The sequence below is a fragment of the Chionomys nivalis genome, chromosome 2, assembly GCF_950005125.1.
Source record: "Chionomys nivalis chromosome 2, mChiNiv1.1, whole genome shotgun sequence".
Lineage (NCBI taxonomy): Eukaryota > Metazoa > Chordata > Mammalia > Rodentia > Cricetidae > Chionomys > Chionomys nivalis.
The window spans coordinates 110,733,656-110,750,093 of NC_080087.1; the positions used below are offsets into that span (position 1 = coordinate 110,733,656).

The 16,438-nt window shown below is 41.0% G+C and overlaps 1 protein-coding gene across 1 annotated transcript in view; it reads right to left on the reverse strand.

Moving 5' to 3' along the window:
• Positions 1–575: 575 nt before the first annotated feature.
• Psmd1 (proteasome 26S subunit, non-ATPase 1) overlaps positions 576–16,438 on the reverse strand; it is an 80,389-nt gene continuing 64,526 nt past the window's right edge. The window contains exons 19-25 of the mRNA XM_057762508.1: positions 14,586–14,688; positions 13,004–13,173; positions 10,673–10,765; positions 8,528–8,614; positions 7,567–7,713; positions 3,252–3,406; positions 576–789 (exon numbers count right to left, since the gene is read on the reverse strand). Coding sequence (XP_057618491.1) covers positions 3,260–3,406; positions 7,567–7,713; positions 8,528–8,614; positions 10,673–10,765; positions 13,004–13,173; positions 14,586–14,688 — 747 coding nt within the window. The 3' untranslated portion in view covers positions 576–789; positions 3,252–3,259. The remainder of the gene's footprint in view (positions 790–3,251; positions 3,407–7,566; positions 7,714–8,527; positions 8,615–10,672; positions 10,766–13,003; positions 13,174–14,585; positions 14,689–16,438) is intronic.

Sequence of the window (16,438 nt, forward strand, 5' to 3'; positions counted from 1 at the left end):
GGAACCGTCCTTGGAAATCAGTAACCTTTAGACCCAGACCTAACAAGACTGGATAGATGAGTGCATTAGGGCTGACCTCTCTAGAGGTTTATTTATTCATTTTCCTCCACATTTGGGCTGGAGATATAGTTCATAACTCAGTGATAGAGCACTTGTCTAGCTGCAGAAAACCCTGGGTTCAATCTCCAGCACTGCAACAAAGAGTTCTTCAAATCCAGTCTCCTAAGCTTAAGTCTAAGAACCAAAAGCTCTCCTGCTTCAGCTCCCTAAATGCTGGAGTTATGGCCAGATGCTAGCAAGTTTATTAGCTTATGGTGGTGGCATCAGATCCATAAAAAACAAAACAAAACAAAACAAAACAAAACAAAACAAAACAATAGGTTTAAAAACAAATCAACTGCACTCAGGAGGTAGAGGTGGGTAGATCTCTATGAGTTCAAGGCCAGCCTGGCCTACTGAGTTCTAGGACAGCCAGGGCTACACACAGAGAGACCCTATCTCAAAAATACAAAGCAACAAAAAACAACAACAAAAAGAGAGAAAAGAAGAAAAAAACCAACCAACTAAAGTCTTATTGATCTGGAGATTTTAATATATTTATTTGAAAACCAAATTCTGTGAAAGAGCACACTAACAGCTGTGTATCTTCTTCTCAACCAAAGGCTCGGGACACAGGTTCTTTAGGTCAGCGTAGGCAATGATGCGTGCATCGAGTAGGTCTAGTGTGGGTTCCCTCACAGACATTTCAGTATGCGCCAGGACAGACATCTTCACTGAGCAGGTGAAATCCTGGGAAAAAGAAAGTGGCAGAAGCTGACATTGTTCATTATTCCCGAAGTTTGTCTTTTTTTTTTAAAATTACTATTTGAAATCTAAACCCAGATTCACTCAGCACCTACAGCCCTGTTACACCAGCTTGTGATGCTGCTCTGCTCTCCAAATTCATAACACATAAGTATTTCACCCTTTAAAACACACCCAAAAGCTCAATTTCTAGCTGTACTTGTAAGCCACTGTCTTGAACCATACAACAGGTTGGTCTCAGGGAGGCAGTAGGAAAGGCTGAAATGGCCACCGCGAGTCAGTCCTGAGAGACCACAGGACAAGCATGCCGGGCAGTGAAGAGCAGAGCACTTCTACATATCTTCCCTCTCTGAGATAGGATTTTACTTTCTAAATAATGGCAGGGCGGGTCCCGTCATTAATTGCTAATTAATGCATACACTACGCTAGATTAGCAACTTGTACATTTTGTGTGTGCTGTTGAACTCAGGACCCTGTATAGGGTCAATAAATACTCCATCACTGAGCTACAATCGCAGCCCCAAACATATACATATACATATACATATACATATATATATATTTGGTTTTTCGAGACAGGGTTTCTCTGTAGCTTTGGTGCCTGTCCCGGAACTAGCTCTTTTAGACCAGGCTGGCCTCGAACTCCCAGAGATCTGCCTGCCTCTGCCTCCCGAGTGCTGTGATTAAAGGCGTGCGCCACCACCACCCGGCCTAAATATATTTTTTATACTACTGTAGCAAATGATAGAGCTCCTATTTTCTCCCCATTTTTTTAAAACAAATGTTATTTATTTTGTATTACGTGGTACCTGTGTGTACAACATGCCTGTGGTAGTCAGAGGATTATATGCAGAAGTCTGTGCTTGCCTCCCACCTTAGGGGGTCTTAGAGGGATTGAATTCAGGCTGTCAGGGATATTGGCAAGAGCCTTTACCCATGACCATCTCCCTGGCTGCCTACTTTCTTTAAAGAGTAAAAGTAATTTCCATTTTTCTGAAAATGTCTGTTAGGTTAGTGAAACTAAAAAAATAATTACGTATCTTTTGTATGTGTTTTCAAATATGTGATTATAAAAGAAAATGAGAGATTAAATGAGTGACAGTTTCATATAATGCAGGCGGTGCTCTTAACTGCTGAGCCATCTCTCCAGCAACCCCACCACCTCCGTTTGAAACAGCTGGTGCAATCATCTTTGATCAGTCAGAGGTGTTTGTGGTATAGTTTGACCCCAGGGTCTTTATAGCTCTACAGAACATGTGAACGTTGAAGCTCCAGTACCAGAATCACTGCCAAGAGGACAAGGACAGAGGAAATCCATAGGAGTATGTGCACACACGCCTTTAATTTCAGCATTCAGGAGGCATAGACAGTAGGATCTCTGTGAGCCTCCTGGAACTCACTCTGTAAACCAGGCTGGCCTTGAACTCACAGAGATCCTCTTGCCTCTGCCTCTTGAGTGCTGGGATTAAAGGTGTGCGCCACTACCGCTGGTTCCTTAAGAAGAGTCTACAGACTAGTGGCTCTGAGGAGTCAGCAGAGCACGACAGCACAAAGTCAAAGAAGAAAGAAAAAGTGCACATGTGAAGATGGGTTGAGAAAGGGGAATTTTTTTAAAAAAAGATTTATTATAAATACAACATTATGCCTCCGTGTATGCCTGCACACCAGAAGAGGGCACCTGATCTCACTATAGATGGCTGTGAGTCACCATGTGGTCGCTGGGAATTAAACTCAGGACCTCTGGAAGAGCAGCCAGTGCTCTTAACCTCTGAGCCATCTCTCCAGCCCGAGAAAGGGGAAATTTTAATGCTATCTGGATAAATAAGGAGCGAATACAAGGAGGAGAAGTGAAACAGCATTATTCTTGCTTCCCTTCAGAAGTGACTGATGAATACTTACCTGATATGGGATGTCTTTCTGTATGTGTTGATTTTATTGGTTGATAAATAAAGCTGTTTCAGCCAATGGTTTAGCAGAGTAAAGCCAGATGGGAAACCCGAACAGAGATACAGAGAGAAAGTAGGCAGAGTCAAGGAGACGCCATGTAGCTGCCAAAAGAGAGGCTGGTGCCTTACTGGTAAGCCACAGCCTCGTAGTGATCACAGATTAATAGAAATGGTTAATTCAAGCCGGGCGGTGGTGGCGCACGCCTGTAATCCCAGCACTCGGGAGGCAGAGGCAGGCGGATCTCTGTGAGTTCGAGACCAGCCTGGTCTACAAGAGCTAGTTCCAGGACAGGAACCAAAACCACAGAGAAACCCTGTCTCGAAAATCAAAAAAAAAAAAAAAAAAAAAAAAAAAAAGAAATGGTTAATTTAAGAAGTAAGAGCTAGCTAGAAATATGCATGAACCATTGGTCAAACAGTGTTGGAATTAATATAGTTTCTGTGTGATTATTTGGGTTAGGGTGGCCAGGAAACTAAAGTCCATTCTCTGTTTACACTTACCCCGATCCTTAATCGTCAATATATTCGAATGGTTCTGGGGGCTCTGGTTCTTGTTCCTCCTCTTCAATTTTTGGGCCATGTGCTGCCACAGGTTCCACAAGTTCTTCAATGTCTTCACTGGTGTCTTTCAGAATTATGATGCCTCCAATGGAGAGCTGCACACACAGAGGAAAATACAGTAAGCTCCACTCACATTTCACAATGTTCTGCCGTCCAGAGTGGGTGCTGTGTAAGGAAAAGACTGAGGGAGAATCACACTAGCATGAAACAACTCCACTGAAGACCGTCAGTTTAACCCAGCGCACCGTGGGCCACAGGACACTGTTCTATGTGGATGCTGCATTCCAACAGAAGTGCTTCCCACCCAAAGAAATGCTTACTAACCTCCGTCTGACTGTTGGTAAAATGTTTACTGCCCCAACATCGCATTCTACTTCCTTCCTACCCCACTCAAGACAGTAGTTTTGATCAGCAACTTTACCACTCCAGAGTTTGTTTCAAACATGGAAAAGCTAGCCCCAGCCTGGAGACTAACCCCATAACCCCACAACCTTTTTTTTTTTTGATTTTCGAGACAGAGTTTCTCTGTACCTTTTGATCCGCCTGCCTCTTCCCACAACCTTTTAAAAGATTTCTAATTTGTTTTTATTTTATGTGGGTAGGTGTTTTGTCTGTATCAATGTCTGTGCCTCATATGTATTATAGCTGAGGAGGCTAGAAGAGGGCACTGCATCCTCTGGAACTGGGGTGACAGACAGCAGTGAGCTACTATGTAAGTTTGGAGAACAGACCCCGCGTTCTCTGGAAGAGTAACAAGCACCCTTAGACCTTTTATATGAATGTATATTATAGTTTTTTTGTTGTGCTCCTACACACACAGCACAACATATGTTGAGGCTTTAATTGCTGAGTCATCTCCCCAGCCCTGAATTACAGTTTTTGAAGCACTCTTATTTGTGTGCTTCAAGAAAATCTGCAAATAGGTTGTTTTTTCCTCCAGCAATTCCAGAATGTCAGAGAAAATAATAAATATAACAGATATCTGAGTTTTCACTGTAATTTGGAAACTACTGTGATGTAAGTAATGAAAAACCAGATGGAAAGACAAGGAAAGTAGACTGTAGTAGCAATCCTATTAAGCCCTCTCTCAGCCTATTAGCTGATGGTAAATTCAAACACCAAACTAGTCAACCATCCCTGGCATGCTAATCTTATTCTATTTGCTTGCCTGTGTCAAAGGAAATGGAAAGTTGCTCTCTGTAATCAAATCAGTCAACAGTGGCAAGGCACATCTGGAAAAAGCATACTTCTACAAAGCACATTACTGGGAAGGAAAGCAGCACAAGACCATCAGTCAAAGGACTCACATGGGTGAGTATCTCTGCAGTTGAAACTAATCTGATTTTGCTCATCAAGACTCTGCCTTGCTGTGCTATAAAACTGGTGTGGGTCCAAGAATTTCTAGACCATTTTCCCCCTATTAACACATGTACTCACACCAAAGAATCTATAGCTCTCTCTCTTAAGAAGTTTGCTTTTCTTGTAAAGATGCCATTCTATGAATGGACTATCTGCCTAGATTAGCAACAGCCTAAGAACAACAGAGAATATGATCACTGTCCTCATCTTCCATAGCCTAAATGTTTATGTAAATTCCTAGTTGAGCAAATGGAGATGAACCTCCAAGCAGAATAAAATACCCATTTAGAAGAGAACTTCCAAGATTCTAGAAACCTCTAGCTATGGGTTCTAACTTCTCATCAGTACGCTCATCAGAACTAAATGATCTCACTCACATTCTGCAACACAATCCACATATCTAAAGAGTTATTTATGCTGCATTTCAGACTGATTAATGCTTCTCGAGCTGGAGAAAAAATTCCTTCACTATTCTGCTGACTAAAACGCTATTAAGCACCTAAGATGGCGAATTCTTGATGAAGCAGAGTAGGGATGTTATCATAATACTACTTTTTTTTGAGGTGGGAATTGAGACAGAGTCTCAGTATATAGTCGAGGTTGGCTTGGAGCTCAGACTCCAACTCACAGAATCCACCTGCCTCAGTATTCCAAGTGCTGGGATTAGAGGAATGAAACACCAATCTTCAGAGTATCTTTCCAATGCACCATCTGAGAAACATGTTGATGACCTTGTCATTGAGAGTATGGAGTGGGTTAAAGGGCAATTTCTTTCTTTAAAGTACATATGAAGAAGTGATCTTTATTAAGATGAGAAATAATTCACACAATATAAAGGAATGTAAACATTCCTTTAATGTATAAAACTTAATACATTCACAAATGTGTGTAGTCACCTCTAATAAACTTGAGAGCACCTGTATCAACCTGAAGAAGTCCACCTGGGACTGACCTGGAAATGCCCTCCCTCACTCTATCACTAGAGTAGAGGCAATTACTATACTAATTTTACAGGTGAAGAAAATGAAATACAAAGGGATTACTAAGTCACACCACTGAATAAAAGGGCCAGGATACAAACCCGGCCATGTTCACCTTCAGCTTGAAACAACCACACAACAATGTCCATTTTTTGTCTTTGTCTCTGTAAGCTGAAAATCTAGTCAGGAACACCTTGGCTCATACCCGAAACAAGAGTTGTTTTTAATTTATCATTGGATTGATTAAAAATAAATGTACAGAAATCTCATCTGTAATATTTCAAACCACAGACTCACTATCTGGATATCTTGTATGGGTTGGTCTACTGTAAGTCTTTCTAGATTTAAGAAATCTAGGTCAGGGGTAGCATTATTGGTTCATGTCTTTATCTTAGCACTGAGGAGCCCTAGCCAGAAGGACTGCCCATTGGTTCAAGGCCAGTGTAGGCTGCAAAGTTAAGTTCTAGGCCAGAGAGACTATACAGTAAGACTTTGTTTCAAAAATAAAATTTCTGATAAGCATTTTATCATGGTTTGAATGTGTAATGTCCCCTACAGACTTATGTGTTTAAACACTTGGTGCCCAGATGTTGGTATTGTTTTGGGAGCTTATGATCCTTTGGAATGTAGGGCGCAACCGACAGACATAAGGTCAAGCCTTGGGAGTCATATCCTGGGCCTGCTTCGTGACTCCACTTCCTAGTCTTCTGAGATGTGAGGAGCCCTGGCCACTCACTCCTGTTGCAACAAACTCCATAATGGACTATACCCTCTCAAATCCTAAGTCAAAATAAAGCCTCCCTTAAGTTCTGCAAGTGAGTCTGTCACAATAACGAGAAGGTAACCAATATACACTTGTTCCTAATAAGAAACATTCTGGCTTGACTTGATGAATTGACTATCACAAAGATGCTCTTTTGAAATTCTAAAATTCAGTGTGTTTATGACAACAGTGTGATTATGATGGTGATCTCTTATTTGGCAGGGCCAGGTCTTGTTCCTAGTTTCCCAGTGCCTGCAAATAAATTTTTTTTCCTTTCTGGTTTCTTGAGACAGGGTTTCTCTGTGTAACAGTCTTGGCTGTCCTAGAACTTGCTTTGTAGACCAGGCTGGCCTCTGTCTCCTAAGTGCTGGGATTAAAGGCGTTTGTGTCACCACATGGGGCTGCATATTAAAGCTTTTGATATATGACTATCAGTTAAGAAGATAATTCCTATTTTGCAAATGGAGGGAACAGAAACATTTAGGACTTACAAAGCCTATGATTGGAATATTAAAATTCAGCCCAGTGTGTCTGGCTCTGTAGTTATGTGCCTAAATCTGTGACACAAGAGAAAAAACAGTTCTTAAGAATTACTAGAGTGGGAGGCTGGAGAGATGACTCAGAGGTTAAGAACATTGCCTGCTCTTCCAAAGGTCCTGAGTTCAATTCCCAGCAACCACATGGTGGCTCACAACCATCTGTGAGGGGTCTGGTGCCCTCTTCTGGCCTGCAGGCATACACACAGACAGAATATTGTATACATAATAAATAAATATTTTTTTAAAAAAATTACTAGAGTGCACATCCCAGCACTAGGGAGGCAGAAGCAGAGGGATCTCTGTGTGTTCAAAGCAAGGCTGATCTATAAAGTGAGTTCCAGGACAGCCAGGGCTGTTACACAGAGAAACTGTTTTGAATCCCCTCCTCCTCCTCAAAAATAAAATAAATTACTAGAGAAAAGTTCTTCAAAAATCTATACGAAGCTGAGCTGAGGGGTATGTTCTTGTTTTTGTCAGGCACATTCTTTGTTTTAATGACACCAGTGGCCTTGCTCTAAAACACTTTGGGGATCTACCCTCTTCTGTCAGTCTTACCTAGTCCTACAGATTAACACCGCCCCGGCAAATACAGCTGAGAGCCATTGGTAACTTACTGGTTTGAAAGGCTGGTATCTGCAGGTCTCTGTCATTGTTAACACCTTTAGCTGGGCAGGCATAACTCGTGCTGGATTATCCAACAGCTGAAAGTTTGGTTCAGGTTCTTTTTTCTTTTCTTTCTCTTCCTTCTTTTCTGCTTCATCCTAGGATGGGAGAAAGGCAATCAACAAAGGACCACTTTGGCCCATATCACTTGAGTCTGTCAGCTAAGTCTGTAGAGCACTGTCAGCCACAAGGCAGTGACAGACACACAGCACAACTAAAATGACAGCAGACTCCACTTAGCGGTGGGGATGGTGTAGCTTGTTTACCAGCAGAGACCAGAAGAGAGTCATTTACTGTCTTTTCCAAAGTCTTTCTTTTTCATTGAGTCACTGTCTACTTAAAACTTTGTTCTTCAAAGCCGACCTTTAGCTGTGACTTTCTCTCTGAACTCACTCCTGTTTTATACTCATCTGTCATCCCCACAAATGGACACTGTTATGGCTGGACTGTGAAATGCCCTCTATAAGCTCATGGCTGTGAATACTTGGGAACTTTCTGGACACAGGCTCTTACTGGTTTAAGGGATGGGCCTAAGGGACACAGAGTGGCTGTGCTGCCAGCCTTAACTCTCTGCTTCCTGATTAAGATATAAGTAAGCCATGCTGCACACTAACACGGTCAAAGATGAAGCCCCAGCCACCATGCTTCCTGCCCCAACAGACCGTAGCCCTCAAAACCATGAGCCCAAACTCTTTCCCCTCTAAAGTCACTTTCAGTCAGCTACTGTCACAGCAACAAGAAAAGCAAGCTAACACAGACATGGTTTTCTAGGGTTTCTTTTAAATATAACGATGTAATTCTGTATGCTGAAAGCAGGACAAATAATTGGAAAAGCTAAGCACAAAGTACAACGGTGTTTACGGAATCTGGCCACAACAGGATTAACACATATGACCACTGAGTTACACTTACCACTTCCATCTTCTCCTCCTCTTTTTTTTCTTTTTCTTTTTCTTTTTTTTTAGCTTTGGCAGTAATAGATAACACAGCAGTGGAAACCTAGAAACAGTCAAAATGGTAACGGTTATAATCTCTCACCTACATCTTAAGAAACAGCCCAAAGAAAACAGTCCTAGAGTGTCTGTTTCCTGTCAGTAACCATAAACAACAAAACCACAGGAGAGTAAATGGACAGCAGGCAGGGCAGTAAGGCACATCGTTGCTGCCACTATCATCTTTAGCTGCTGGGGCCGAGTCCAAAATCCACTCCCCCTTTCTGATCCTCCTTGGGTGTGAATCTGCTATCATCTACTTCTGAGACACACACTTAAGTGCTATGTTCTTATTGGCTTTATGGGGAAAGCACTGAGAAATTCTTGGCCATAGAGATATTCTCGTAACTAGATACCCTGAAATGGTAATACACAATAGTTAGCTAGAAGAGGCCTTTCTTGATGAATCTCACTTGAAATCAAAGGGGAAACAAGACTTTGAAAATGGAGTAATAAAGGTGCTGTGAAAGGCTATTCATCAGCTGCTACCTTGAATTTGGTCAGTTGTAAAATTAACTCTACTTATACACAAAACTTAAAGCAAAATCAACAGATAGTTAATGTGAAACATTATCTTAAAATAAAGAACAATTTTCTCCACATAAGAATCACGAAAAGGCTGCTTGTTTTATTGAGTATAACACCATAACCAGTGCAGCTCTGTAAATCCATTATTCCTTATATATCAATGAATGTGCTCAAAACCATTGGTGAAGTTAGTTTTATTCATTTTCAAAAGGCAAATTAGGTAATACGCATGAAAATAAATATCAGGGCTGGAGAGATGGATCAGCGGTTAAGAGCACTGACTGCTCTTCCAGAGGACATTGGTTCAATTCCCACCACCCACAAGGCAGCTCACAACTGTCTACAACCCCAGTTCATGGGGACCTGGCACCCATGGCAAAACAAGGCATATAAAAAAAAAAAGAAAAAAAACCAACTTGAGTTACTATCCCCCCCAACCTCCGCCAGGTTTATCTGTATAACAGCCCTGACTATCCTGGAACTCAATTTGTAGACCAGGCTGGCCTTGAACTCACAACTCAGAGATCTGTCTGTCTCTGCCTCCTGAGCGTTGAGATTAAATGTGTGTGCCACTACCACCCAGCAACATGAGTTACTTTTGACCACACAATTCCTACCTGCTATTCTAAGTGACAGACACACTTGAACAAGAACACAAATATATACACAAACACTTTTATTGTAGTCTCATTTGTAGTGTATCAAATAAAAGTGTACATCAGATAAAAGAAAGAATATAAAGATATACAGGTGCATAGATAAAAGAAATAATATAGTGCGCTCTCTCTCTCTCTCTCTCTCTCTATATATATATATATATATATATATATAGATAGATAGATAGATAGATAGATAGATAGATAGATATAGATATTAGGTACTGACAGAACAGAGCAAACTCTTGCATCATGGGGATGGGATACCAAAAGAAATAAGGCCCTTTACTTTACATGTAAGTCTAATGTTAGCTATCACTACAAGTTTGCTTTTAAAAACAAACAAGGTTGGGGCTGAGAGATGGCTCAGCAGCTAAGAACACATACTGCTCTTCTAAGAGCCTGAGTATGGTTCCCAAAAGCGCTGTAAGGCAGCTGATCTCATGTCTCTAGCTCCACGGGCGAATATCCTCCCCACACATAATTAAAGTTGTGCAGCATGATGGTACAAGGCCTTAATCTTTGTACCTGGAGGCAGAGTCAGGTGGACTCTGTGAGTCTGAGGTCAGTATGATATACTACCAAGTTCCAGGTTAGCCAGGACCCCATAGTGAGACCCTACTCAAACCAACCCCAACCAATCAACCAACCAACCAACCAACCAACCAACCAACCAACCAACCAACCAATCAGACTTAAAAACTCTATCACTTGAGGGGAGGGAGAGGGAACTGGGATTGGTATGTAAAATAAGATTGTTTAAAAAACAAAAAAACTCAAACAAAATCAAACAAAAACAAACAAAAAGCAACTGTATCACTTAAACAGCCAGTAGCTTCTCTAATAAGAACACATGTTACTTAATGAATCAAATAACTTACCTTTTCCTTTTCTTTTTCTTTTGGTACTTCCAGAGGGGCAGGATATGCAAATGTGGATGGTTTACAATTTGATTTATATTGAACTTTCGGCATCTGAAGAAATAAAATACTCTTTTGTTCTCTCCATGGAAATAATATCAAGACTTATGCACTGTTTTTACAAGCATAAAGGGAGATGGAAAGTTTCCATGTAGGTTAAATGTTCAGCAACAGTGCTGGTTTCATGTCAGCACTCTATGAAAAGCGCTGTGAATTAATTTTGGTACTCAGTTCCCTACAGATCTTAAAGCTTGCCACTGACCAAGCATCATTTTCTCTTCTGTTTTCTCACAAACCACCCAGTGTTAGTGGGCTAAGCCCTACTCACACTGTGAGCATGGGACAACCGTTACCTACTTAGTGAACCCCATGACGACTCCTCTTACCATACTAACAGACTTACTAGTCTGTCCACACAGTTATGCCATTATTAGTCTGTATTAGTTTCCATATAACACGGGCCTAATGGAAAACTAGCTTCATATTACTTATGGAACAAACCTGCTCTCTAGCTACAGCTTTCTTTACTTACCTAATTTGCATTCATGAAAAAATGGTAATAAGCAGCACATTTGCTGAGACAGAAACTTATCTTGTTTACCTCACTTTTATTGTGAAGAATGAAAACAGTATAAAATTGTTTGGCAGATTGCAAGTCTCCAAAGATTACAGAGGAGGTTTAAAGACAATGTCAAATATTAGGGATTAGGAAAACAAAATACTGTTGCTTTGAAAGATAAAGATGCTGAATATTTGCAACTGTGAGCAGTTTTAATATTGAAATACTTAATAAAGAATAACTAGTTGTACAGCTATAATGAAATATTAATATAAGGAATTTTTAATTAAAAATTTGAGTTTACAAATTTTTCCATTCTGAAAATTAAACAAAACATCTTAACAACAGTAATGACAAAAATGTAAGAGGTATTTAAAGGTCCAGAAGCCTTTGACCTTTAAAGAACAAGATGAATCACCAGGTCTCAAGACTGAGAAACACACAATCACAAACCTCATTAAAAATGTGATTAAAACTTGTGATAACAGGGCATGTAGTCCTTAAAGCTTTTAACCTTTGTGATCAGTTCTGTTTGCCAGACTCCCTGACTCCTCACTGTCGATCTTCTTTTCTGCCACCACTGAAGGGACAGAAGCAGGCCAGGCTCACAGTAAGCACTGGGGGACCAGTCATGCTAAACATGCATCTCATCTGTTTTCTATCCAGAAGTCTGGGAACGGATGTGGTTAATAGCCTGGCGACCTCTGCGCTACCTGTGTGGCTAGAGATACACACGATCCTCCCCCAGACCCTTATCATGATGTTATTTCTTCTTTTCAATCTATAGACTGCGTCTTTATCAAAGATACATACTTCACTAAGAGTTATGATGTAGTCATAGCTTTGTTGTACACATGAGACCGAGTTAATTATTGCCAGGAAATTTTTCATCAAACTGTTGCTAAGCTTAAATATGCCTAAAATAAACGACTCAGGGTTAGACTCTCAAAGTTTGAACCGACACTGGCTACTGAATTGTGCTGAACCTCTTGTTGCCTTTGGATTAAAGTGGCCAAGCATGGTGGCATAGGCCTGGAATCCCAGTGCTCTGAAGGTTAAGGCAGAGGGATCCTGAGTTGAAAGATCACCGAGCTACTCAGAATGACTCTATGCATATGCCTTTAATTCAGGTATTCTAGAGAAAAAGGCAGGCAGTTCTCTGTGAGTTGAAGCCCAGCTTGGTTTGCATAATGAATTCCAGGCCAGTCAGGGCTACAAAGTAAGACCCTGTTGCAAAACAAAAACCAAACCAAAACACCCAAAATACACAGAATGGCTTATATAAAATCTCTTTGTATTTTTGTACTAAGTACCCCACCACATCATTTCCTGTCAAAAGATGTGTCCATGGAGAGGTGGCTCAGGTTAAGAACACTGGCTGTTTTTCCAGAGATCCTGAGTTCAATTCCCAGCAACCAATTGGTGGCTCACAACTATCTATAGTGGGGTCTGATGCCCTCTTCTGGCATAAAAGTGTACATGCAAATAGAGCATTCATGTACATAAGAATAAATAAATCTTAAAAAAAAAAAAATGTGTCCAGCCAGTAAACGTTTCCTTTCAAAACTTCTACAGACACACTTTACTCTGTAAGGGCTAAGGACTAACTTGAGTTCAGTCTGACTGAATGAAAATATGCTACCCGCAATGGTCATCTTTCAAGTCACCGGACTCTATGAACACAGGCTGTTATGACAAGGATATCCCACAAAGCTCAGAACTCACAGACATACCTTTAAGTCCTTGTTAAGGCCAATGACACAGGTAGGGGTATAAGCCAATGACAAGAAGTGTGAAAGAGGAAACCAGAACCAGAACTGGGTGAAGACAAGGACGCCAACCACAGAAGGCATATGAGTGTGCCCAGTCCGGGACTGTAAGGAGATTGTGACATTATGACCACCTGCAGAAAAAGAGAAAAACTATTAGCAAAGCAACCCATTGAGATGAAAATAAGCACTTTTAGGTACTGTATTAGTGAATTAGCTGGTTTTTGTTTTTCTTTGAGACAGGGTCTCAATATTTAGCCCTGGCTGTCCTGGAACTCATCATGTCCTGGAACCAGGCAAACCTTGAATTCACAGAAATCCAGCTGCCTCTGCAACCTGAGTGCTGGGATTAAAGGTGTTTACCAAAGCACTTAATGGTTTATTTTATGTGCATGAGTGTTTTGTTTACATGTATGTTGTATATGTACTATGTGGGTATCTGATGCCCACACAGAGGGAGAAGAGGGTGTTGAATCCTTGAAACTCAAGCTATAGGTGGTTGTGACCCACCTGATGTGGTGCTGGGAACTAACTGAACTTGGGTCTTCTGCTAGAGCAGAAAGTGCTCTTAACCACTGAGCCATCTCTCCAGCTCCACAAAAGGAAAATTATAACATTTAATTCTTGATTTAACACATTTTCTGAGGAAGAGTATGATAAAGAATGAAATAAGCTGATTCTGATCATGAGTTTGTACTGTGAGAGAGTGAATGGACTGAACTCCAATCCGTTATGTCTCTTGCTACACCTCTAGACTACCCCTTTAGGGAGTATAGAGAAGTACAGCTTGAAAGCCAGTGAATTAGAGTGACGAGTCAATTCATCAGGTAAAGAACTGGATTTTTGCAGGATGTAATGGCACATGACTATCATGATTCCAGTGCTCGGGAGGCTGAGATAGGAAGTTTGGTTTGAATTTGAGGGTAGCCTGGATTACACAGTGAACTCTCCCTACTCCTCCCACAAAAGCCCCAGCTGAAAGTCACTGAACACTTTACCAAGTGAATAGAACTGTTCTAACTTCTCTCCAGTATTTCTAGTGCTACCAACACTACAAGGGAGGCCTTACAAAACAAGAAAGAGGAACAAAGAGAGAAAATAACTTGAGCGTATACAGTTGTTATATAAAAGGATTAGGACTTGCTGAGCATTTGTGTCAGCTACTTGTAAGAGGCGGACAAAAGAGGACAGCAAGTTCAAGGCCAACCAGGGCAACTTATAGACTCTGCCTCAAAATAAAACATAAAAAGGGTGATATGTAGTTACGCAGTAGTATAATTACATTCCATGTGTGATGCTCTAGGTTCAGTCTTTAGTAGGGAGGCAAGAGGGAACACTGTGCATGTGAGTGCAGTGGAATGATTACTATTCAAATATTATGTTTGTGCTTGAATAAATTAAAATTATCTCTGGAAATTATATACTCCTCAAATTCTACCCAGGAATTATTTGCTTCAGACTCAATTTCCATGATGTCATGCAGAACATTAGATTAACTCTTTCATTAGATTTATATAATACATCTGGAAGACCTAAGAACATTTACCTGCATCCAGTATGCCTTGGGCCAGAATAGCGCCAAATTTGGCCATGACATCATCATGCTTGTCATTGATGACTTTGGAATACAGCTGCCTGAACTGATTAACCTGAAGAAACAAGAAAAGAAATTATGGTCTGTTCATTTGTTGCGCTATTAAAAAGCACCCAGTAAACTGAGCTAATGATACTGAGACTCAGTTCTCATTTCAAGACATTTAGAAGAGGGTGATGGACCAGATGTGAAGGCTGAACATTGAGATCAGTGTTCTGACTTCCTAGCGTGGGAGCACTGGCTACTCTCGGTCCTCATTCCACAGAGGGCAATTCAGACTCAAGGGAGTGCTGACTAAGACTTCACTCTGCACCAGTCAGCAGGCCCACAGTCCTCACAAACACTATGCTGCTTACTGTCAACTGAGCAGATCTCCTAACAGGCATGGCCCTTCAGTTTTACCTTAAGCAAATGACCTTTCACTCAGAGTGTGAGTATATACAAACATTAGAGATGTGCATTCTGAATACACACCCGTTTCCGAAGACTTGTCAGAATCAGTACTCTTTTTTTTTAAAAGATTTATTTATTTATTACATATGCAATGTTCTGCCTGCATGTACGTCTGCAGGCCAGAAGAGGGCATCAGATCTCACTACAGATGGTTGTGAGCCACCATGTGGGTACTTTTATTACATATACAATGTTCTGCCTGCATGTACGTCTGCAGGCCAGAAGAGGGCATCAGATCTCACTACAGATGGTTGTGAGCCACCATGTGGGTACTTTTATTACATATACAATGTTCTGCCTGCATGTACGTCTGCAGGCCAGAAGAGGGCATCAGATCTCACTACAGATGGTTGTGAGCCACCATGTGGGTACTGGGAATTGAACTCAGAACCTCTGGAAGAGCAGCTGGTGCTCTTAACCTCTGAGCCACCTCTCCAGCCCAAGAATCAGTACTCTTATGATCCAACTCAGGATGAGATCCCCAGTAATTCTGTATGCTTCAGTGTTTTCCTGAAATTACTATATAGTACTTCCACATAAAAATGCTTATAAAATATTCTTAATACACTGATCTTTTTAAACTGTCTGGGTAGAGAGAGGGCACTATCTAATGCTTCTTCCATGTCTTACACTTCCTTGTTTTCCCGACAGTGCTTTCAAATGGTAGGCACTCAGGAAGAAGTCTGCTTGTTCAAGAAGCACATGATCATGGAGCTCCCCAAATCTGCCAAAAGCAGAAAACACCAGATTTGAGTTTCCTAATATAATGAGCTTTGCACATATTCTTTCAGAATTTCTTCTCTGTATTTTTCTGAAGGTTACAGTGTGACACTATGGCTGAGTAACAGAATCAGGTAGCCCTGGCATATGATTCTCTCTGCTCTTAGAAGCCATTTGGGTAAATTACTAGTCTGTCTGTCTGTTCTGTGTCCATTTTCTTTTCAAATGGGTCTTCTTGTAAGGTGGCTCAGGTCTTGAACTCCTGAGTGCAAATGATCCTTTTGCTGAAGTCTCTCTAGTGGCTGGGACCACAGGTAAGCATCACTATATCTGACCTCTCACCAGCTTTTCTGTGCCTTAGTGTTCCCCTCTGAGGATTATAGTATCTACCTCATCCATGTTCTAAAGACTACTGGAAGTAACATGTGGTCACGTAAATATGAGGCATTTCACACTTCAGTATAAATGTCTTATGGAGGCAGAATCTTATGACCCTCTGGACTACCATCAGCTCTGCCATCTAAACACTGCTAACAAAATAACACCCCTTAAAGATGGCTTTCGGTTTTATTCACAAGCAGCAATAAACTGTATTGCGGGAACAAAACGCACACGATCACTACTAAGTCATG